The sequence below is a fragment of the Acyrthosiphon pisum genome, chromosome A1 (assembly GCF_005508785.2).
Source record: "Acyrthosiphon pisum isolate AL4f chromosome A1, pea_aphid_22Mar2018_4r6ur, whole genome shotgun sequence".
Taxonomy (NCBI): Eukaryota; Metazoa; Arthropoda; class Insecta; order Hemiptera; family Aphididae; genus Acyrthosiphon; species Acyrthosiphon pisum.
Genome location: NC_042494.1, coordinates 128,252,471 through 128,279,241, shown reverse-complemented (window position 1 = coordinate 128,279,241; position 26,771 = coordinate 128,252,471). Strand labels below are relative to the sequence as shown.

The window sequence follows — 26,771 nt, the reverse complement described above, 5'->3', positions numbered from 1 at the left end:
AATACAATACAAATTAACGATAGCTGTTCTCCTCATCTCGTCACTCACTCAAAAATATTTACACACATTACACGGATACGGGCAATAAAATCGCACGTATACACTCGGACCATAACTTAACACCAAAACTTAATTTAATATAATATACTATAATATTAGGGAGGTATAAATGAAAAAAAAAACTAATCAAAGGATTGGATCGAGACGACGATGAGACACATACACGTTGACATTGGACAAAAAAAACGTATAAAAACACATTTATAATGATGATAATAATAATAATAATAATAATAATAATAATAATAATGATAATAATGATAATAATAATAATTATAATAATACAAATAATAATAATAATAATAATGATTTTAAACGGCGTAAATCGGCGAGAAAATTGTGGTGGTCGTCGACAATTCGCTGTTGCGTGCGTCATCACAGTTGGCTCGCGTTGCAAGGTATACATAATATAATAATATGTACATACATAATACACACAGCCGGTATACCTAACCTGGTATAAATGTATACATATTATAATATTATATATCTAACCTAACCACACGCGACACAGGCGGCGGCGGCGGCGACGACGACGGTAATAATATAATATTATAAGGAATACCGTGCGGGCGTTTCATAAATATTATTATCAATACGGTTTTCCGCGTACCGATACAATACACATATAATAATGATAATATTATTATGACATTCTGCATAATATTAAACTATACATAAATACAGATATTTTGACACACGGTACGGCCCAGCGGGTCGCGGCGGCGTGCCGATGTGGGTACATTATAATATAAACTTATAGTGGGTACGACGATGCCCGCCGCTCATCACCCACTACTACTGCACCTTGTCCTTCATGCCGTGCAACAGGTGTTCGGACATTATGGCCGACGGACTCGGCTGGTGCGAGTAGTTGCGTATGTGGTGCAGCGAGATCAGCTGGTTGGGGAACCCGTTGGACCCGACGGACGGCGGCTTCATGTCCATGGGCCCGGCCATCGGCGACAGTTGGTGGCCGTGCGCGCCCAGCTGCTTGGCGCCCGAGAACGACAAGTGGTTGTACGGCATGTACATGGTCTGCTGATGGTGCTGCTGATGGTGCGGGTGGTGAGGGTGGTGCGATGGTGGCGGCGGTGGGTGCGTCGGCAGTCCGAACGACTGGATGGGCGTGAACGCGGACGTGCTCGTCTTGGGAACGGACGACGTGTCCGACAGGTACTCGGGCGGAGCGGGGGGTAGGTGGGTGCCGTGCCTGTTGGACGGCTGATCGTCGGCGGCCACGGACGCCGCGGTGCTGGACGGTCCGCCGGCGTTCAAGTCACCGGCGGTTGCGACGCCACCGCCTCCGTTAGAACCGCCGCCGCCTCCTCCTTGCATACACTCTTGCTGCTGCTGTTGCTGGTTGATGGCCTCCACCAGGTTGTTGGCTGTATCCGGCGACATCTTGCCCCAGTACGCGCCGTTCTCCAGGGCCACGCGCGGTATGCCGATGATCGGCGGCCGCTTGTCCATCCGCTCGGCATGCTTCTGCATGTGCTTGGACAGGTACGTCTCCTGCGTGTACGACTTGCCACAGTACTGGCATATGTGCGTCTTGAGGTGTTTAGACTCCTTGTGCTTGGGTATGTGCTCGAGCAGCGACTGCTCGTCCTGGAAGCACTTATAGCACGAGTTACACTTGAATGGCTTGTCCGTCTGGTGGCACCGGGAATGCGACTGCAGGTTGCTGAGCTGCGAGAACGCCTTGGTGCAACCCGGGTGCCTGCACTTGTATGGCTTGTCGCCGGTATGCGTGCGTATGTGCTGCTGCAGGTGGCTGAGCTGTGTGAACCTCCGCTGGCAGATGTCGCACCGGTACGGTTTGATGCCTAGATGGATGCGCGTGTGCTGGCTCAGGTACGAGCTGTTGGCGAATGTTTTGTTGCACTGATGGCATTTGTATGGTTTTACGTCTTTGACGTGCAGCTGCGAGTGCAATTGCAATTCCGACTTGGATGCGAATATCTGCTGGAAAAAAAATAAAAAAATGTCTGTTAATAACGGTGCGTGCATCGTATTGTAATGAATAGATAATATTCTAAAATTATCAGTTAAGCTGTAAATACATAATTTGCACTGTTAAACTGTTATAGTTTATGTTTTTATATTAGATATGTAACTATTGGGTACACTGCCAGACTGACGGATTATAAGGTCAATTAAGCACGTAATTTATATTTAAGTGCATCCCTTTTAAAATTATAATTACCCATTTATTTAAATGGCAGTCTTGTTTTACACTAGTAATTGTACATAATGAAATATAGAAATTATAGACTATAGAAAAAAAAAACTTAAAACCTTATATTTGTAGCATTTTTAAAATTATAGTTGGCAAGATCTTTAATTTGATATTAAATCATATGAAAAAATAATTTATGCAATGGTAATAAATAATATAATATAGTGAAAATAACACAATAATTATTCAATTTGAAAGATCTGCAACATAAAAATAAAAAAACAAACATTGCTTTTTTAGTTCAGAAAATAATATTAGAGATATTTTTTCGTTTTATGTTTTATAGCTGATTATTCTTAGTTCGAAGACAGTGTTTACTCTCCTTTCATTGGCCCTGTACGCTACATGTTCATTATGATATTGTATAACATGATATTGTTTCGTATTCCGATTTTAATTATTATGCATAGAATTAAAATTATTATAAATAACCGCGGAGTATCTGTGCGTTATACCGGTTACCGCAAATGCACAGGTTAGCCACCACACCAGCACCACTTTGTTATACTACCTGCAGCCGTAGGCGTTTATTCGTATACCTAATATTATTATACTGGTTTGTGTTGCCACCCCTCTCCGGACCAGACACAATACGCAACGGGTTACGTCGGGCAAGTATCCAAAAAAAGCCGTCATCGTCGCGGTGCTCGCATCGAAAATAAATAAATATATATATATATATGTATACTCAATGAGATAGAATTTTCACAGCTAAGGTCAAGGCGTCCGAATATAGACTACACGGGCCTCGAAAGATTTTCGGCTAGAGGTCTATTGGACTGGGTCCAAAAGCGCGTAAAAGGGACTAGCACATACGTCATCGCGTCCGACAAATGTCACACGTACACGTCGTAGGGCGATAAAAATTCCACAACAATCACAACCCGTTTATATTATTCGTTGTGTTAGGACCAGGTCCCGTAGAGACGTTCCTAACGGGGGGTTGTATGAAACGAGTGTTTACTCACACACACACATACACACACACACACACACACACACACACACACATAGGTAGTCATAAATAATCGCATGTTGCCCACTATAGCCCCCGCAACGACGTCCGGTATTCTCTTGTCAATAAACATCTGACAAAACCAACTGTCGTACGGTAAAAGTTATAAATTATTATTATCGTATCGGTATAACACTACAAAAGGGTCTGTTCAAAATCAATGAAATCCCATCACACATACAAACCGTATATTATTATTATTGATTTCCGGTTTTGAGTAAAAAACGCCATTTCTCACCGATAAAATAGGTACCTACTTTGTAAATAATAATTTGCATATTACATTTCACGTTCGCTCGAGGACAGTCACGTTATAATGATAATCTAAAACCACCGACGGCGGTGGCGATTTTATAATAATATAGGTATAGTGCAATATTATAATATGGTCCAACTATTTTACGACATAATATACGACGACTATGACGATGGTTATTACCACTATCGAGTCTACCGACAGACCAATACGCGGGTTGTGTTCCACGCGGAATTATTGTTGTTTTTTTATTAGTCGCATTACCTATTATACTTATCAGTATGAGAGCGTGATAAAATACATTAATACATATCGATATGAATACCGACAAAACGAAACGATTCCGGGTCATATCGTGACCCACTGGCGTGCAACATATAGGTGGGTACCTACATCGTTCGAGACCAAGGCCGATCGCACGGCGTTAATAATAATAATAACACGTAAGACCGCGTGTGTGGTGTTGTTATCATCCGACGACAGTGAAACGCGTTATCACGGGATCCGGTGCGACCTTGGCCGGGACGTACAATTCAAGGTCGTCCGAATCTGTGTGTGCGTATGTATGTGCGTGTGAAATAGTGAAAAATCTTTCGAAAATGTATAACGTCCCGTACATTGTATGTGACGTGTACGCGAGTATGGTGCCCACATATTTATACGTTTTGAATATAATTATAACGATGAAAAATCTCGACAAAGAAACGGATCGCCGACGACCGTATCTAACATGGCGGTGTAAAACACACACACGCGGGTCGCTCAGCCGCCGCCGCCGCCGATGATTATCTCCGCACCCGCCACCGCCGCCGCCGTCCGTCGGATTTATTCGCTTGTCTGTCTGTCCGTTTTCTTTTTTTCGTTTTTTTCGGGGGGTCCGAGAGAGGCGCATATACACACACACACACACACACACACAATCGTCGACGGGTCGAGTGTGGACCGGTTTCGGCGCAATACACACGCGAGACTCGTACCTACACCATAATATTGTATACCTATATACGTAATATCGTATAACTATATGGAAGAGGGTCCTGCTCGGCCGATTAGTGTGTGAGTGTGCCAGTGTGTGTGTGTGTGTGTGTGTGTGTGTGTGAGTGTGCCAGTGTGTGTGTGTGTGTGTGCGTGTGTGCAGGAGCGGCAATACACACACACGTGAATTTTTTTTTTAAAAACGTGCGCCCGACGACGCGTTAGGGTTAAAAGAGAGACTGGTGCGTGCGACTAAAAAACCGGGTTTTCAGCTGCTGTTACTGCTGCTGCTGCCGCCGCCGCCGCTGCAGCCATCGATCGTGGTGGACGCGATAAACATCGACGGCCAAGTGCAATACATTATAATAATATTATGCGCAGTAAACAGAGTTTATTTTTCGAAAAACCGATCGTCTTTTATGATAATAACAATAATACACCGAGATAGACAACGATATGCAGTAAATTTATTCTTATCCATCGCGGTGCAATAAAAATAATTTTATATTGGCCGGCCTATAGCATGCTGTATTAAAATATTATGATAAGTAGGTATACCCATAATAACAGCTACAGGGTGGTTGTTATTTTTCAAACATCATGACTCGAACGAACAAAAGACACAGAACCCGTCGCGGTCGCGGTCGGCGACAAAATAATAATCACAGCAATAATAATAATATATTATATAAGATTATAATTGTTCCGTTTCGGAATCACTCTCATTAAGTCCACGTGCGCATTCTTCGGCGCACGCGTCCGTTAATATGCAATTAATTTACACGAGCGAAAACAAGACGGTGGCCGTGGCGATCTATTATATAATACACGACACACTGGCTTGGGGGCCTCGACGGCTTCGGTACCGCAGAACACGGTGGGGTTTTGTACGAGAAGCGTTTTCATTTGAGACGATCAGAAATAATTCATGATCGTGTGCAGCTTAATATGAATGTTTATACGAGTTTCCTTCAAATATATTATTACAATAATTTGGTGATTATTACCCACCGACTATTCACGAGTATAACATTATCCATTTATACAACAAGTACACGCATTATATACCATTTGGATAAAATGACCTTTATATAATGTGCAATGCCTCGGCGCAGGGATAGTCGAATTGCACTTATTACATAAGCGATAAATAGACGAATAGCACTTGGATTAAAAACAGGTTTGAAAACGTTGGTACTATTATAATAGTTGTCGATTTAACGATTCTCGGTCGATACAAGTTTAATTTTTTTTTATTTTAATTCAGTACCTACGTAATAATTATAACACTACAGAAACCATTAATCTCATGAATAACACGCATAGGTATTAGGCTTTATGTACGTAGTCAATAAATCATTCGTTAAGTCTTAAAATGCTTTGACACGATCAACAAAAACTTTTATTTTTAACAATGATATTTTGCAACTTCAATGATTGTCAGTAAATTTGAAAGAAAATGTGCGTCTGAATATGTACTTAAATAAATATATTCTTTTAAACTTCTCGGCCTATATCGACCAAACATTACAGTTAACCAACCAAAGTAAATATGCAAACATAAGTTTTTTTAAGTATAGAGACTAGAGTGCAATATTGGTCAAAAATAAGTCCAGTAAGACAATAATAACCCACCACGCAATAGTTTCTAAGACGTTCGGAAAAAAAGTGCACAAATCCAGTGAGCAAACATAAATAAAATTGTTGTATAAATGTATTTAAAATATTGTAACACACATTGTGTGATACTGCGATGGCTGCTCGCCGCAGTGTATATTATAATAGTTTACCGGTTTTTTTTTTTATTCAATGCAAACGAATTAAAAAACGAAATCGCAATAAAAAATAAAAAGTGTCGTTGAATTTTGTAACGGGTTTTGCGTTCGCTTTTTTTCGTAAATAAGTCGCCGCAGGAAACATAATATAATAAGAGACGAATCATCGCGACTTTCTATCGAAACGATTCAAATGTACCGCTGCCGCCGATCAACGTCCCACACATCGGTGCAGCTATATTGCCCTGCGATGTGGAGTAATGATATTATGATATTGGTTTAGTCACTTGCATTTTGTGAGAATATCGAAAGGGAAAACTCGTTTGAAAAAAATATTTTAAACCATCCGACAAAGAAGTCGCCATTGCCGTCGTCTCCATTATTTATTTATACGTACACACTACCTACTCGTATATACACTGCAGACCACTTTTCGCATAATATTATACATAATATGCGTTTGTTCGTAACGCAATGTGATATTTGAGCATTTCGCCATTCGGGGGACAATGGACAAAATCGCATTTCAAACAAAATTACGTAATGTTTTTCCAAATCCTAGATCAACATCGCATATCTCACATTTATTTATACACCCAACACCAATGGTATAATATCCGCGGTATTGCGGTAATGTACGCCGACTGCGAACAAAATATCACGAACGACAATAATAAATATAATATTATAATCCATTTAAAACAAAAACCGTCGTACGGTTTTCCGTAAAAAACTGTTTTTCGAACACACGGTACGCCTATACGAGCACGCTGGTCGTCGTCGTCGTCGTCGTCGTCGGAAACCGTCGAGAACGCACACGAGCGCAGCCAGACACACGGCGCTTAATAATATGCAGTAAAAAAAATCTACGACCGTCGTATGACCGTGATTACGCGGCGGCGGGCCCATATGACGAGGGCGCTCAATATTAAATCACAGAACAATGATATTATTATTATTATGTTATAATAATTGACGCGCACGTATAATATACAAATCGAATGCGGTTCGACGGGAAACTGAATTCAATGAATTAATATTGAAATGACGAAATCGTGTGCGTCGCGGCAAAACGGAATTATAATACAATATAATAATACGATAGTAATTATTGTATTTTACACACGCTTATAATAGTTCACCGCCGCCGTGGGATAATCTGCGCAAAGCCTCGCGAGCTGCCCGTTAGAAGACGGAAATTTAGAAAAAAGACGCACGTCCATCCACTCGAGTCGTGTCATATTATAGTCGTCCCCGTCGCGCGTATACAGGGAGGTTGCCGTGGCGCGGACGGCTGACTGTACCGCGTTTTCAATATTATACGTATACCGTGGGGCGACGGCGACGGCGCGCGCAGTGATGTCATGTCCAAGGTCGGTCGCGCGCCGTATAGAATAGGTACGCCGCCGACACGCTCGTCGTCGAACGCGTTTTGCCTCACCGCCGTGGAATAATAATATAATACCTATACTATAGTAACGACTGATGAGAGTATTATAATAAATTAATAACTAATAATAATATATATTATACGCGAGTTTACGTTATAATAATATAATATTGTTTTTAATGTATTGTCAACACGCCCATTTCGAGTGCACTTGTGTAATGGTAAAGAGCCGCGCAAAAGCGCAGCGGAAAAGTCGACTGCAATCGCTGTTTAAAAAAAACATACCACGCGTAAACGATACTCGATTACAGCCGATACAAGCAAATGATTCGGAACATAGTAATAATATTGTCCAATAAACAGTTTGTTTTTTCCATAAAAATCAGCGTCGGAAATATCGGACAACAACTACGGTATAATAGTGACGGCAGCTGCAATCGGCTGACTCCAAACGGGACAAATGACGAATTACGAAATATCATTATCGTTGTGCGGACTCGAAACGAAACACGCGAAAGTCTCGCGGTCAAAACGTGCCAAACTTTACTACCGACGACCTATCTATAGGAGGTAGACGGGAAACAAATCGGCGGCGGCGGCGGCAATCGCGCTGTATGGCGTGCGTTTAAAAAACACAAACGCATAAGCCCTCCTCTCCACAGGTTTGACTGCGATGAAAACGTGGCGGGAGGGGTGGGGGACGGCCGTACGAAACGAATTCCGACATTCGGGCGGCTACACGACGCGGCGCTGCATATAATGTGTACGCACCCGGCGCGAGTCGGTCGCCGCCGCCACAGCCGCGGGCGGCGCACACACACACACACACGACATTAAGCGGCGACAAGCTACCTGTGTGCGCGTGCGTTTGAAATTGTTGTTAAAAAACAAAAACGAGAAGAAGAAAAAAACGCCGCGGCGTGGTGACCGGCCTGGTGGCTACCGCCGCTGCACCGGCGGTGGTCTAGACCTCGGGCAACGACGGTTAAAGTCAGATAACGATTTTGTTTACATTTATTATTATTGTTTTTATTATTATTTTGATATCATCTCGGTAGGTAGGGTATACCTAGGCATATTTTGGTGAATTTTGCGCTTCGACCTGAATATCGTATTTACCGTATTATACTGTTGATTTAGTACATTATACTCTACAATATATGGTATTTACGTCGTGTTTGGCGAATAATTTCGGTTATACACTTATACGTATGTAGTTATATATGTTTAGGTATGCAATACCGATACGAACGAGATACCGTTCAAAGGATTATCACACGACATTACAATAACAGCTGTGTCGCCGACCATATAATATGTGCGTTGCCCATGTACCATATTATTATCATATCATTTACACGAAAGTTGTCGTTATAATATGGGATATAGGTACGCTGCTGTGTAATGATCGGGCGCGGCGACCTATTCGACCGCAAAATTCCTCGTGTCGAAACGAGCTCAAAAACACATAGACGTGAAAAAAATAGAAATAATAACCCTCGCTGCACGGTCACGGCAATAATAATTATTAATGTCGCGGTGTTCCAACATGAAACAATAAAACTCTGCGTCGACCGCCCAAGACACGGGATTATCGAATATTTTTTTTTCCCCTGGACGTGCGATGGATGATGGGTGACCGACGTATTGAATTAAAAAATATATAATATTATGCAAATTACAACATTGGAAAAATCGAATTGCACGTGCGCATACCCACTGACCATTCTTTTATAATTAAATAATAATAAAAAAAAAAAATACGACAGACCGATAATTCCTCCAATTTAGCAGTCACGTGTGTACACGCGCATGGGGTAGCATATAGGAAGCAGGTAGATGAAAAAAAGGGGTTCTATACTTCTATATTATATACCTAAATATGTATATACGCGTGGTATATAAAATATATGTGTATTTAGTATATACATAATAAACATAAATATACGGATAGGTATATATATGCGCGTGGTAGAACGAAAAGGCTTCAGGTTTTTTATATTTCTAATTCAATTAAATTCGACCCGTTCTCGTTTTGAGGGGTTACAAAAAGCGAAAAAAAATCAACGGTTCGTAAATAATGCACGATGACAATCGTACTCGGGCACACCAACACACACCGGTTTGTCCGGCTGTGCTAAAAAAAAAATAATATAATAATAATAATAATTTTTCGTCCCCATACCACCATAATAGCGACCATCGCCGATTATGTAACACGAAACCACGATTCATAGTGTTTATTTGGTCGCCCATCGTTAAAAAATTTTTTTTTTTTTTAAACCGAACTAAACCGGATAGAGCTACGTCGAGACACGTCGTAGGTGTCGACCGCAATCTCCGATTTTTATTTTGTACGTATTGTCTTATTATTATCATTATTCTCGATATCTATGTATAATATTATGTATTATTTCCATCAACCGAGCGCACCGTTGCAAAACATCATAAAAATATAATGACGCGACCATATTATAATAATATACATAAATCAGTTTAGGCATAATATAATATTATAATATACTGTATCATAATATTATAAATAGGTGAGGCGTGGCGAACACGAGGCGTTCACATTTTTTTTTTTTTTCAATTGAAATTAAAACATTAATTCTCGTACAATATAATATACCTATACTATAATACTCTTATCACTTTTTTTTCTCCCGGGTGCAATTCTCGGCAATAACTGGCGGCGACGGCTAATTGAAACATGTTGCAAACGATATTATTATAGGTGTCTGGTGACAGGTAAAAAGACTCTCTTCGGCGGCGGCGAATCGCGTAAAAACGGATTCTGAGGATTATCTCGAACGTCGTCCGTCGCCGATTTAATTTTTATGCTTTTATTTTCGAAATTAAACGCATTTTATTCCATATTACAATATAGTGTAGGCTGCGGATGTAACGAAAACAGCCGAAACACGTGAAACTCGTTTTCGCGCAACGACCGTGCAATAATAGTAATAGTAAATTTAAATTATGGTCTTAAGAATTTCGTCGACGGATGGTACAATATTATTACTATAAGGTATACAGTGTAAGTATAGGTATATAGTATTGCTCAGCGTGTAGACGTCAGGGGAAATTGATTTTTATTCGAAACGTAAGAAAAATTAAAAATAAAACAATTGGTTCACGTGCTACATGTTGTAATACTTGCTGCAGTCTGTTTAAAAGAAAACATAATATTCTCGCGAGCCTAGCACACACACAATCTATTAGCAATTAATTTGATTTACCGATAAAACGCAACAACGGAGGCGTACGCGCGCAGCATAATACAATATAATATATTAAGTGTATATTATTGTATATAATAGGTGTAAAGCTGCAATGATATCATACACATGCGCCAGCTATCATTTACGCGCTGCACCGCACTAATGACATGCAATATATAGTTATAATGTATTCTATTTTTTTCCCGACGGTAATTATTATTATAAAATATGTGTTATCACACAGTCACAGGTGTATAATTTGTTGAGATTTTTTTAATAGACTTATTTCTCAGAGTTTGTTTTCAGCGCGATGGGGGTTATCGCCGCTCGCGTGTATTCAATAAAAACGACGTGCTTAAAAAATTACCGACGTCCGAAGAGGAAAAATAAAAACCGACAGTAAGCGAATTTTGTATAATAATATTATAATAATCCAACTAGAACTATTTTCGGCTTTCGATCGACCAGCGACTTTGGACGTTCAATAACGTGACGGCATCGGATATTATAATAATAATATTATGTGGTCGATTTTTCGTAACCATTCGTGAACTGAAATATATAATATAATATTATAATAAAACCGGTCTAATCGTGTTTTATCGCCGCATAATACACGTTAGGAAGTAATTACTAATTACGAGTGATGTCTATTATCGTATATAATAATATGTACCCATGTATTATAATATACTGAATATATAATGTAGGTATATTATATACTATATATTATAATATTATATATTATACTGAAGCGTTTCAATGCACCCAAACAAAACTCGTTTATATATTATACGTATTATAATAGTATACTACATGGTAGTATATTATATTCACAGTCGTATACTATGGTTAAATTTTCCGGTGATTCTTAAGATCGGCGTCGGGGGCGGATACGATCGGTATTATTTAAAAAAACACACTACACACTACTAAATTATTTTCGGATCATGACTTTTTTAAATCGGAAGACGAAACAACAACGATAATTCATATATATTATATACATGACGCCTTAATAGGCCTTATATATATATATATTTTACTAATAAACAATCGAAACTTACCTCTGGGTTTCCGTGGTCCACACTCGACCATCCGAGACCGTCTCTACCTTTGTTCACGCCCCGCTTCCTACCGCGACCCTGTAACAACAATACGTGCCATGAGCATAACATATACCTAAATATATATCTATACACGGGGTGATCAGTAGTTCGTGTTACAAGAATGGAAGGGGTATTAAACGACTCTTAGAAATTCCACAACAGTTTTAGGTAACACGGATTTCTAATCGGTCCCCCAGTGTACCTAAATATGTATACAAAATAGAAACCAATTAGCGCAAGTGGATAACAAAAATGACGATTTCCGACGACGGACAACCCGAGTTTAGGAAAAACAGTTTTTCGTCGAACATGCATTTCCGGAAGATCCGAGATTCAGTCGGTGAATAAACTAAATTGACCTAACTGGTTGACGTATAAAAAAAAAATAAAAATAAAAATATACTTGTTCTCAAACACCCGCTCTAGTTATACATCGATTTCCATACACGGCGCACATTAGCAAAACAAATTGTGCATGGCTTTTCTTTCCGTCCGCTCTTATATATAATTCATAAGTATCGCGTCTCGCGATTGAATTTTATTACCGATAACTGTTGTTTTCCCTCCGCCACCGCACAATACACCGACAACCTACACCGGTCGAGCGGAAACACTCGTTTTTATTTCTTGCGATAAAAAAAAAACCCCCGAGAAGAAAGAATCAAAATACGAGTCACCCCTTTTTTTATATACAGTGCCTATATAAACGAAAAAAAACTTGACCTACACGCGCGCGTGTAGTAATCGAATTCGCGCGCGCACGGTGGAAGTATCTTGTTTTTTTTCTTTATGAAACGACCGAGCAGAATATATAATATAATAATATAATATAAGTATAATGTATACATGACAACAACGACGACTACGACGACGACGTCGTTTTAGGAACATTAATTCTTCGTCTATTTATACGGTTTTTTTTGGCCGACGGACGCTAATATTTTGGCATCGGCAGCGCGCCGCACTGCCATGGCTGTGCACGTATTCCCAAAAATATAAATATAATATATTATTATCATATATACCTATACGAAAAAAAATAACATGTCGTTTATTTTTTAATGACCCGCCCTCTCCCCAACATATCCACCGTTCAATTAAGTCCGACCAATTTGTCGATAATATATAAGCGAGTATACTATAGGTAAAGGTTCTGTATAATATAATATGTTGCTGCAGCGTGTGTGCGTGTGTGCAGCGTATTCCCTGCACGTTCATTACTCCCATCGCGGCGCGAGACCCTCTTTTCGGATTATTGCACAATCGGCGGCGGCGGCGGTTGCGTGCAACATACACACACATAATGCAAGTAAAAAATGGAACCTAACCAAAGGGGGTGTACACACACACACACACACACACACACACACACACACACATACAATCGGGTTTTTTGTGTTTCATTAACCCGCCGCCGCCCTCTCTGGCGATCGAGCCAAAGCGCGCGCGCGAGACGCTCGCCACCGAAAAAAAAAAGGGTGGAAAAAATAGCCCGGAGGACTCTATATATACTGCTGTGGCCGTCACCCTTTTTAGTCCGTTAGAAAAATCGCCCCTGGAGAGAGAGCAGGGACCCGTTGCCGAGAAGAGGACGTCGACCGCGAGACGACCGAGGTGTTTGGTCACTCCTCGTCATATCGCAACGTGTGCGTAACGAGCTAGGGGTGAAATGGAAAACTACTGCAGCTACATGTATACATGTATACAACGAGTTTTTAGGTTAGATTTGATAAATGGTTTAATAAAATAATTAGAAAATATTATGCAAAGTATTATATTATTTTATTCGTTTGATGTAACGATTTTATCGATTGCGCAGTCGCGCAGCAAAAGACAAACCATTGACGAGCCAAGATGAAACCGCCAATGTCAATATAATTCCGTTGACAATAATATTATAATTTATTGTAGGGGGTAGGGGAATAACCACAAATTATGCAACAGAGCGCTTATTATATAATTAGTTGTTTGGCGTTTATAAACTCATTTATATACGTTTAAACTGCTGCTGCTGCTGTGGATGAATAATAAAAAAAAAAGAATCGTATGCAACGATAAACACAAATATTTATATTCAAGTCGTTACAATAATATTATTGTTATTATTATATTTTCGATAGAGTTCGTTCGGAGAGACGATAGGTTTTTTTCACACCAATTACGCGCACTTTTACGAGTGCCTACGTAATAATGTACCATACGGATAGCTAAAGTTCGTCCGGTACAGGTATTTATAATAATATAATATAGAGACACGGCGACGACGACGGCGGCGGCGGCGATCGTTGATGAACGCGGTACCCCCTTACGACGATAAAACAAATATTTACGGTGGACAAACATAGTATTAAAAACGCACGCGCGTGGACGACAGCGACACTTGTCAGGTGTGTCGCGCACACGTGTATAGGTATATTGCACAGGTATAGGTTAGGTTACGGACAGGAAAATCGTCGACGCGTTTTGTAGACTATTTGTTTTAAGGGGGAAACACGTCGGAGGAGGATGTCACGTCACATGCGTATATAATTTTATGCGCGCATCATGTGTATAATAATTATTATAATATTATTATTATACCGACCGGAGAACCTGACGAAGCTCGCGATGTGAGGACGACGAGGAGGCGGCCGTGACTGATTCGTCTTGGCAGCGACGACGTGCGTGTACAATTTAACAAACTCGAAGAATGCACATTTTACAAGCTAAATCGGCGGCAGGAGCATTTCACTGCTGTGCAGGATTTACGGTGTGACCCGTTGAACCCCGTCGGTTATATTACACATGACACATAATATTATAATATTAATATAATAATGTACGCCGCAGCAGAAGTCGTCACATATGGTCTGTCTGTCTGTCTGTCTCTCTCTCCCTCGCAGCGTTTCCCCCGCGATCAGTCGACGGAACTAATTTTGAAAATTTGCCACCGTGTTTCCCGTGCGAGCGGGGGACGACGGCGAATTTCCGACTCTCGCGACGGCGACAAACGATAGATCCTGCTGCGGCGTAATAAATCCCGTGTTTATGAGTGCCGGTTGATGGGGATAATATTATAATATTATACTCGACATCCGACGATTTCACCCCCTGCACCGCCCCGAACCTCACAACCCCTCGCGAAGGCGGCCTCTTTCTCACGTGGAAGCCGCGTCGGCGGATACATAATAGTATATGTATATTATGACACTAGCGCGAGCTGAAGTCGTAACAATAATATATTTCACTGTGCATTATTAAAATATCCATCCGCGCGTTTTGAAGTCCGAGTACTTTTTAGGGTCGAGTAGGTACGCCGTGTCGCTCTGGGGGAAGCCCACGCCGCCCACGATCGGAACCGCATCGATCATCGTCGCCCCGCGCGAGCGAAGTGAACGCGCGTCCATTTGACGTAAAAATAAAACCGGTTCCCGCATAAGCCTTCCGAAAAATAAGTATACACGAATACAATATCATACGCATAATCGAACACATAACGAGTATTATAATGCGTGTGTGTGTGTGTGTATTGATATTGAAGACCTATATAAACGAGTTTTTTATACACTATATTATAATATATTCTGTTAATTTCTATACCAACAGTTATTATGGCAGATATGCACCGGTTATATTGACGATAATAATAAAATAATAACCCGTCGATAAGTCGTTAAGTACCTATACACGAGTGACACAGTGATCAGCGAAGAGTATATTATATACCTTACGCAACCTATGATGTATAATATCAATAGGCACATACTATACCTATATCGTCTACCGTATACGAACCGTCCGGTAATGAGTGGTCCAAACATTGATCAAAAATATTTCGTTTCGATATCAAATGGCAATGGGTACCTAAACTGTTTACGATCAGTATAGGTATATCTAGCATAATATAATAAACAGTTAAATGACTATGAAATATACAATCATCGAATCGGTTTACATTCGTGAAATATACATCTGCGTTTACTAAAATATCCGGATAAAGTTCTGACGAATGTCTTACGCCTATGCTATATTATTTTACCCACACGTACGTGTGTCACCACTCACCTTTCAACTAGGTACCTATATAATAGGTAATAATATATTACGCGGTAGTAGGTAGGTACTAAAAAGTTTCTGCCGACAACGGCGGCGGCGGCGGCGGCTGTTATGATAATAATAATATTGTATTATATGGACGAACGACTGTCGCCGCTTTATGTACATTATCGTACTATAGGTATGTATATATATATATATTGATGTGTCGCCCGGCAGATGTATATAATAATACATGTACTTCCCAGTTACCATTCATTTGGCGCGAGCGCGCGTGCGTTAGTCTCTCTAATAACTTTTAGGTGGGCGACTATATAGCCTAATTTGCATATATACACATATTATTATATACGTAGGTACGTATATACTCACACACACACACGCAAACAAGCACACACCCGCACACACACACACTTACCTATAACATAGCGGGCCTCTTGTGTTGCGTGCAACAGTTTTAACATGTTTCAAAACATTTATGCGCGGCCACGAGACCGTGTGCACTGTCATTGTTAGCCCATATGGTTGGTATATATATTTTATATATATTTTTTTTTTTTTATATTTTGTGCGTGAGAGGAGTCTGTTTTTTTTATGGTCGTATATTACGAACACGTATAATTATCGTTTTCCCTCTCCCGATATCGCCGCCGCCGCCGCCGCCACCACTCGTTCCGACCATCCTTTTTGTCTTCGTTCGTCGTGAATTTATTACCGCGCACCGGCAACGGCGGTGGCGGCTGTGGCGCCAAATGATAAAACAACGACCATAATAATGTTAAAGTATATTTTTTTACTCTTTTCTGGACTACTGGATATTATAATAATAATAGTACTAAATAACAGCGTCGCGTCTGCGCACCGCGAGCCACCGGCAATTATTATGCTGTGGGTTTGTATGGTGCCGAAACCGTGGTTTCAGGAATGCGAATAGGTAATAATATTATTATTCTAATAAGTAAAAGCGAAAATTTTCCGAAGATATCTTTTTAAGGACGCCGTGCCGTAAAAAACGAGGATTACCAACGCGGCGGCGGGAACGCAATAGTTTAACACCCGCACGGCCGCACGTGGTCGCTTTACAAGGTTACGACGAATGACAATACTCCATTTCCTGAAACCTATTAAATTCGAAATCAGCTAACGAGACAACAACGACGACGACGAAAAAACGAACCGACTGAACGAGATGAAATATTTATCTGGCCTCCTCCTCTATCCTATTGCGCGTACACAATTACACTGTCTCTATTATAATATCGTTCGCAAAAGTAGTCCGAGTCGTAACCACCACGGAATAGATTATAAAGTTATATTTTTAATTGCTAGTTTCATAACGATAACAATACATAGTAATAATAATAATAATAACAGACATTGTCGTGAAATGCATTTTGTACGTATATAATATATGGCCAGAGCCGGCGTGAAACGCGGTGGCGACTTTTGGACATGAAGAGCAAATTATTATTATCGTATTAGATAGGAAATTAATAACTGTGCGCGCGAGCGCGACGCGTGATAAGACCGCCGGCGGATTTCGTACGAATTTTATCTCTTTCCGCACGTCGCCGACGACGATAACGACGTCTGCTGCCACAACGAACGGGCGCGCGCGCGTTTTTTTTTTTTTTGTTATGCAGCGACCGACCGAAAGTTTTCAGAGCTCGAATTTCAGCGCAACACTATATTATATTGTCGTATCGTTAATCCCAAAAAATTGTGTAGTGCCATTTCGTGTTTCTGACGATTCCGATCCTACACACACACACACACACACACACACACACACACACACACACGTTTCAAGGCTAATGAACTCTTCATTAGTGTGCGTGTGTGTGTGTGTGTCGCGCGTGTGCATACTCGCTATAGTTACAGTCATAATATTATACGCGCTGCTGTCGTTTTCGTCCGCGAGGAAACGCGCAACACACACACACACACTCGAGGGCGACGATGTACAAGTATAAAACCGTTTTTTTTTTTTTCAGATAAAATTTTGTCATGATATAGACGTGGTGTTGGGTACTATCTCGAGTGCGCGTATATAATATTGTAACACGGGATAGATTATAATGTACGAAACGTTTCGGGGCGTTGCGCGTTTGGAGGTACACTGCAGCGCGCGCTCGGAGTTCGACGATATTATATGATACATAGTATTGGCGATCAAAAGCTTATCAATTTACAGGCCAGCGGGGGGTGGTCTGAAACGGGCCAGATGGAAAAATAACACATAAATAATACACAGCGCGCCCGTTTCAGCTTATCAATTTGATAAGCTTTTGATCGCCAATACCGCGCGTAAATGTCACAATAGTTACGGGACGATATTGATTACTATGATATTATAATAATATCATATTAGTTATTACTTATGACTATTATAATAGATACTTTGAGTATTATTATTTCATTGGGCCGGCCGCCGGTGATAACGACGGCTGCGATGACGTTATTATTATCTGTCCGTGGCGGACACCCCGCTGCACGCCGACGACGACGGTTCGACTTGGCAACGCTGCCGCCGCCGCGATTTATATACTTACTTACGCTCAGTGTTCCGACACAGCACACACACACACACAGAAACGAACACATTATCCTGCGGGTGCTTTATATTTTTTTTACCGCATATCAAACACGTTTCGTAAAACGTCAATATTGATTTTTTTTTTCGTGAGCGCATGTGACAGTTGTTAAAACGTTACCTACTATACAAAGGAAGGATGAGTACGGCGTTATTTAGTTGGCACATATTATAATGCATACATGGTTATAGTCGGAAGTGTATTCGAACGTGCGGTTCGTCGTATTTCTATTAAAACATAACAGCGAAAACAGCTTCGGTGTGCAGCAGTGATGAGTGGCTCATAAACTGAGTTAAGTCTTATCCTATATGCAATGAAATTTCATACATGTGCGCGAGTGTTACAGACGAGTGCAATGTAGGTCGTTTGGAAGTTACAAATCAAAAAAAGAACTGTTTTTTTACAGTTGTAGCACTAAATAAATGCTGGGTGTATGATCTTCGACGTGGACACTACACTCTGCAGTCACAGACACTCGTGGGGGTGATGGCTTTTTTTAAAGTAACCCTGCAATATACAACAAAATATGGCGTGTGCGCTGTGCACCATTAGGACGGTGAATCGATTGCCAGAATTTCGGACTCAAAATCTTTGTACACACAAGATCATACAAGAAGGAGTCAGAGGTGCATCACCATACCGTTATCGTGGAGTGTATTATATTCGTGTGTTTCTACAATGTGAGCTATCGTGAAGTTGAGAGTTTTGGACGTCGAATGACCCATTCCGGGGAACGGGACTAACTACCTGCAGCAAATTCGTCTTAAAAATTTGATAGAAAATAAAGGGCTCCCACACAAACACCCGCACGAAGCATAATAATATACCATACACAATGATAACGGTCACCGTCGTCGTGATGTGTATTGAATTTTTCGTAAACCGGCGGACAACAAGAGGGAAAACTCTCGGACGATTCGACCAACGAAATGTACAAAAAATAAGAATAAGAATAAGAAAGAAAAAAGCAAGTATAATTGATTATCTGACATGTTCTGGTCGCATTAGTAACCGTGCCGTGATCTCCAGATTATTCAGGTACGCATATACACACGCATATAGGTTGGGTTTTTTTTAATGTTACTATAATACAAAACTCAATAGGCTATTCAGCCGCGGACGAAAGTAATAGAAAGTGGCGGCGATCAGGGAGCCGTGGCGATAATATTATAATCGTTTAAAATATACGGAAAAATTTCATGTACTTAGGCGTTAATTGGCGATCGGTGAAGACGGGGGGGGGGGAGGGGAAATTATTCTAAGAAATATCGCAAAAACAGCCGAGGGGGTAGTGTCTTAAGCAGGTTAGATTAGTTAGGCCTTCCTAACCACATACAGTTGCGGATAACCGACTCACGAGGGTTTGTGTCTGACCGTCGATTTTTTTTCATAATATATTATAACTAATTATTCAACGTCGTGTGATCGTTACCTTGTACATGGTCTGTTCATCGGCAGCGGCCGCGGCCGCAGCGGCCTGTGGTCCGTTCTGCACGCTGGCCGGCGAGAACCCATAACAGTTCTTGTTGAGTTCGTGCAGGTTCGGATAGTCGGTCCCTAAACAGTTCTCCATTGCGAAATCGTACTTCATGCCGACGGCGTACGGATTACAGCACCGATTGCTATGCGCGGCGGCGCCGGCGTAACGCGCACACGGTCGTGTTCACATAAAATTCAAATGACCGGCGGCGCTCGAGGGATGATCGTGTTCGTTTGCGGGTGCGGTTTTTGGGCTTACAATAATTTCTAGATGAAAGAACGCACAGCCCAAACGCATGTAAACACCAGGCCCACGAGTGACGGGCTGTAATGAAAACTGTATCAATTTAATATCCACAAATATTATAGCCGGTGGTGAGTATAATATAAAAAATAAACGCGGGACGGACGCACACGCACACAACACGGGTACCGTTCGGAGGTTATAACTACAACCACGGTCGGAGCGAATAAAAAAATTATAATTATTACAAGTAAAAAAAAAAAAAAACCAATAAATAAATAAATAAAATTATTTATATTAACACACACTGTTCACGGAGACGACGACACGACAATATTACTTTGCGGTGGTGTGTGTATATTATGTGTGGAGCGCGCACGCAGACACCGGTCCGTACGTGAGCGGTTCGTTTCGGCGAGTGTGCGGTTTGGGCGGCCGACGACGACGAGAACTCTCCGTCGGTCCCCCACCGCCGCCGACGACCAAACTCGCCCCGCCACCGCGCCACCACGACAGACGAACGGCGCGCGCGGCGGAGGGTCCCCCCGCAACCCGCCCAGCCGTCCCGCCGTGTCTACACGAGCTCGGGTAAAAAATATATATGAAAAAAAAAAGAATAAAAAAACCGGCGGCGATGATGGTAGGGTGTCACAATGAGCAGCGAGCCGGACCCCCCGCCGCCTCCTTCGTCGTCCGACGCGACGCCGCCGCCCGTAGTTTGGGATCCATTAAAAAAATCCCATACAAGAGGTGGTGGGGGTAATGGCGAGCGGCGAGTGGCGGTGGCGGTGGCGGCGGCGGTGGTGGCGATGGTGGTGTGACGAGGCGGAGGAGGGCCGGTGGGCTTTTTATTTTTTCGTCCGCGCGCGTTGTTAAAAAATAGAACTGCCGGCCGGCCGGCCAGCCAGCCAGCCGCGTACGAGTGCGTGTGTGTGCACCGGCAACTCAGGCGGCGGCGGCAGCTGAAACGATCGGTAAAAGAAGGAAAAAAAAATAATATTATACTCTACACACGCACACCACAACTCACACTCGCATTATATTATTATTATTATTAAATGCGCGCGACCGTGTAAGTACGTATGTGTGTGCGTGTGTGAGTGTGTTTATTTGCCAACATAAATTCATTCATAACTTTTTTTTCCTACCGATACATTACTATAATATGTACTACGACTCGCTTAACGTCGTGTGTGTATACGCGCGATCGCTAAGTCTATTTTTTTCGCTGTCGGCTTTTTTTTTCCCCGCCTACTCTTCCGCGGCGTTTCCTCCTACTCCTCTTCTTCCTCCTCCGTAATATTATTATTGTTATTGTTATTATTATAATAACAATCTACCGCGAACAGGTCGTGCGCCCGATGACACCCGACCGCGGACCCGACACATATGACCGTCGTCGTAATTCTCTAATAAAACGTTATCGTTGTTTTACGTTTACGCGCAACGTTATTATTATTGTACGGTGTTTTGGAATTGCATAATAATAATATTCTCAATTTATTATTATTAAAATTTTACACGGTGAAGCGATAGCGACCGCGTCAAGAGAATCCTCTGCGCCCTCGGTCTTCGGGAGAACAACGCTAAACTCGCACATTCGTCGTCGACTTGAAGTCATTTTTACGTGTGCAATATTATGTTATAATACAACACCATAATAACGCGTTACGTACTTATATAATATAATATCATATTATTGTAATATAATGTCGAAAAAATACCGACGAAACAGCACGGATAATATGTCTGTTATCGCGCGCCGTGGCCGGTGTTATTATTATCGTGGAAAAACTTTCGAGCGTTTTTTTTTTTTTTTTTTTTTTTATTGAAAGAAAAAAAAAGTTATTCTTTGAATAATTTCTGTCTGTTCGAAATAAAAAAAAATATATATAACGTGCCGCCGCTTGTACCCGAGAGGAGTTTTCGACAATAATATTGTTGTCTTGCAAACGGACGTGTGTCGATAACGCCGTCGTGGCGCTGAACGAGAACTAGAACAATGCACTTGTCTCTTATTTTATAATATTATAATTTATTTACAAGACGTACCTACGGAAATGAACCGCGGAGAACGAGCGGCGGACGAGTTCCACGAAACGCACAATAAATATCTGCACGCCAAATATATTATAATAATAATATTATACGTTGGCATTGTCGTCGCGTTGGCCAATTCTGATTAAATTTGAATTAATCGACAGTTTTAATATATTGTTGTTTTTACTGTACTCTTTCGCACCGGAAAACTATTATATAGTACGACTGCAGCAGTTATAATGTTAAGTGTTAAGTGCACATAATACGAATTACAATTGGTGCGTGGACACGCTCGTGGAGGAAATCGGGATGTTGAACCGTATATAGTGTGTGTTTGTGTAATAAAAAGTATTAAAATGATGGAGTGTCTAATTATCTAATTAAACCTATTGAAAAAAAGCTTTCGTCTGTGGCAGGGTAGGGGGGATTTGATTGATTAAAACATAATTATATTATATACCTATAACATTTACCTCTAATATATGTTAGTGCCCATATTCAATAGTATATTATATGCTCATCAATCTACCTATGGCATAATATTATACAATTAACTATATAATATTATGTACCTATGCTCCTTATTGGAAATATAACATCATCTTCTCCAATTAATTTAATCAAAATCACCACTCCGTTTGACTTTGTCGTTACATTGAGTTATACACTATATACCAGGCTACCTATAGTACAAATATAATTTCAATTAGATGATTATATAATATCGATATAGATTTTCGAATAGGTACTCAACCGCCGTATTCAGAAAATGTTAATATATAGGAGGTAGACCACCACTTCAAACCAATTAGAAAAAATAAAATTCCTAATCTTAAACTAGTATAACAATATTATAATAAACGTATGTTATAATAAAATAATAACAGTCAAACGAATTAATTGATTCATGCACAATCGAAATGTCAATTAAGTAATTTAACTTTTAAGTGTGCATAAATACATATTATATCAAGTAGGTAGGTGGATATCTCATACACGAATGTGCACGGGATATCATAAATGGAAATCGTAAATTGTTTCAGGCCAGGTATTATAGGCCGACGATAAGTAAATCAAAAAAGGTTCATTTGATTTACATAAAACATAATATAACAATAATGTTAACATGTGTCGTCGTCGTGCGGCTCTCTCTTAAACTGCTGTTTATACCGTCTTGGCATCGTAAAAGCTAAAATTCAATGTCGATGTGTATGTAGAAGTTGAATTTAGATAAATGGCCGGGTAGCTATATAGTCGAAAAAAAATATGTAAAATCATACACCACTTATGCGCAGCGTACGCAGTGAGATACGTATTATATTATAATATATTATTAATGTAAATATCCTATCATTGTTTATAAAATATACCATAGTATACCTATGTATAATCAATGATCCTATGAATATCCTATATGCACCATGTCCTATATGTGACTATATATACCCAAGTGGCACATATGAACCGAACAGCGATTTAATAATATTATACATTGCACCGCTGCAGCGTTCATATTATAATTAATTTAAACACTTTTTAAATGATTATAATAATATATAGCAGTTTTCGTTGCGCTACAATGAACAGAAAACGTGTTTCGTAAGTAAACAATCGCAAGTACCCACTTATTACGTATATTATTATTATTATTATCATACATTAATTATCAAAGCTACCTACAATTTACAACTGCATTACAGTGATTTAAAATAGGTACCTACAATATATATTCAAATAGAATCGTTGAATCCTTGACCTTTCCTCTATTCGATCGCTGTTAAAAATTTACAATGTACATACCCTAGACGTATAGGTTCTGCAGTATTTTTAGTTATCATTAGTATTGTATGCGATGGGTCGGACGACTAACTACGGTCTATATCAATTTTTTGATTTTCCGAAGTACACGAGTATTTATAACAAGTCTAAAACCTATTGTAAAATAAAAATATATGACTAATATTATGCGCTCTGCATGCAGAAGGATTACTGTTCAATGATTTATCATTCTTGCACTTTTTTTTATTACATTTGGGCAGAAAACTCGTATGTCAAATAAGAAAGCCTTAGGAGTCGCCCTGAAATCTGAAACACCAGAACTAAGTTATGTATAATATATGTATATATATATATTGCGTATATATTATTAGCCTTGATACGCCCAAGGACATTTCCGCTTCAGGATTCCATAAAATATACAATAATATAACAAATAATGTATAATATAATGTCTATTATGTATGAACTCTATAATGGAAACAAAACCAAAAAAAATCACTCGATATTTCTCTATAGATCGCGTATTGGTCATGGTCTTTATTCTTTTATATACACGGCGTGTGTGGGTTCATATACTACACGTTATATATTTATTATAAATTAACGATTATGTAACATTGTAACGTATATAAGAACCATTTTTTTATTGCGATTTAAGGGATGTTTTGGCTTATTAGTAGCTTCGTCTAGGAAAACGAGAACGCGTTAAACCAGCGGGCGTTCATTATTCGATTATATTAAACGTGTACGAAAAAAAAATACAGTTCAAATTGTAACACGCCAGGAGAAGTGTATAATAATAAGGGAGCGATTCTGAAAAAAAAATCGTAAGCGAATTACGACAAGTTAGAGTAAACACACTTTGTTGATCGTTTAATAAAAAATACGAGGGTCGTTATATAGGTATATCGCGTATATAAACAGTATGTGAAGTCTGCTATTATTTCTATATCACGTCTATAGAATATATATATATATATATATAGACAAAAATATAGGGTTCGATTGTTTTACGACACCAACTCACGGAAACAAAAACTAAAAAAAAATCACATAATATACTTTGACGAAAGAATAATATAATAAACCAGCAGTTTTAATCTTTATCGACACCTAACCGCGGGAGGACGTTCCGTTTTCGTAAACGTATTGTAATAATATTGTAATATGATTAATATACTTCTGCGGACCATATATTATTTTAATATGATAAAAGATCAATACCTCGGGAGTTTTAACGAACAACGGTCGTCGCCGTCGTCATATTGTTGTCAGCTCGGACTTTTATTATAACTATATATGCCAAACTACAACTGCAGCAGTACTATGTCTGTATATAATAATTGCCCGCATGCTTGCCCGGTCACCCCTCTTGTGAAAAGCGTTTTTTTTCTCGCCGTGGGGAGCAAAAGAATCGAATGATTTGCATAATATGCGCACAAGAGCGAGGCGAACACTGCAGTAGTGCCAAATTAAATCTGGAACGCTCAGCAAGCATTAAAATAAATAAATAATAACACTACGAATTAAAAAACATTACTGCCTATAATATATACCTACGTGTGCCTTACAGTAAAATAATTTACGCCCAAATCGCGTTTTTCGGTGGTGTTATAAAACATACTGTAAGCGATTTTGTGTGTTTACAGTCGTATTGTAGGTACTGCGAGCGTATAGTTACATCACACACACAATATATATTAATATTATAAACAGCGCGCAACGGACTTGAAGTAGTTATAGTTTCCCCCGAACCAAACCAAACCAGAATAATATGATATTACCACGGTGGCAGTTGTAACCGCGGTGGTGTTATGAATATAATATATTACTATTGCATTAATTGTATAATATTATGTAGATGGTTGAATGTTGATCGAATTCGAAATTCACGAGTGACACGACCGGTACGCGGCATGGGCGGCGGACTGTGCAACGCCACCGTTGGTCTTTTTTTCTTCTTTTATACATCATTATAATTTATCGACGTCACTGCCGCCGAGATGGAGAGCATTACGATGTTGTTTTTTAGTTTTTTTTTTTCACTCAGAATGGCATGTATATATAATTGTATATGTAGGTGAGCAGTCGCAAACGTCTTCTCGCCCGAAAACAAATATAAACTGCAGTGGAGAAATGTGTATACGTAACAACTCGGGAAAAAAATACGATCGTAAAGACTTGCACTCAGTCAACAGGAGGTATATATAATTAACAAACTTAAAAAAAGACAGAATATTAATGACAAAACTCAACTCCCGACGGAATATACGCGCCGGATATATTTTCTCGAGTTTTAGGTAGACGATATTATTATTATTATTACTATACTCTTCAAACGATCGTCGTAAATTTTGGAAAAAATAAAATAGCTATAGAAAACCGATTTCGTTTTTATACTGCAGTTTTCGCATATTATCATGTTGGTAGTTTACGTACATCGGTATTACATTATGGTAAATATATTGTGAATAATGTGATCGATGGCTAGAACAATAATATTATATAATATAATATTATATTTATCACTATTGTAAATAACAATAATATCAAA

General features: G+C 39.8%; 1 protein-coding gene across 7 annotated transcripts in view; it reads right to left on the bottom strand.

Annotated features, from left to right (window-relative positions):
- Positions 1-629: 629 nt before the first annotated feature.
- LOC100165100 (zinc finger protein rotund) overlaps positions 630-26,771 on the bottom strand; it is a 158,318-nt gene continuing 132,176 nt past the window's right edge. For 6 of the 7 annotated variants that reach the window (XM_016808350.2, XM_029488289.1, XM_016808352.2 and 3 more), the window contains exons 6-7: positions 12,005-12,082; positions 630-2,028 (exon numbers count right to left, since the gene is read on the bottom strand). In XM_016808350.2, the coding sequence (XP_016663839.1) occupies positions 859-2,028; positions 12,005-12,082 (1,248 nt within the window). In that variant the 3' untranslated portion in view covers positions 630-858. The remainder of the gene's footprint in view (positions 2,029-12,004; positions 12,083-26,771) is intronic. The other variant, XM_008189716.3, reaches the window with a different exon arrangement.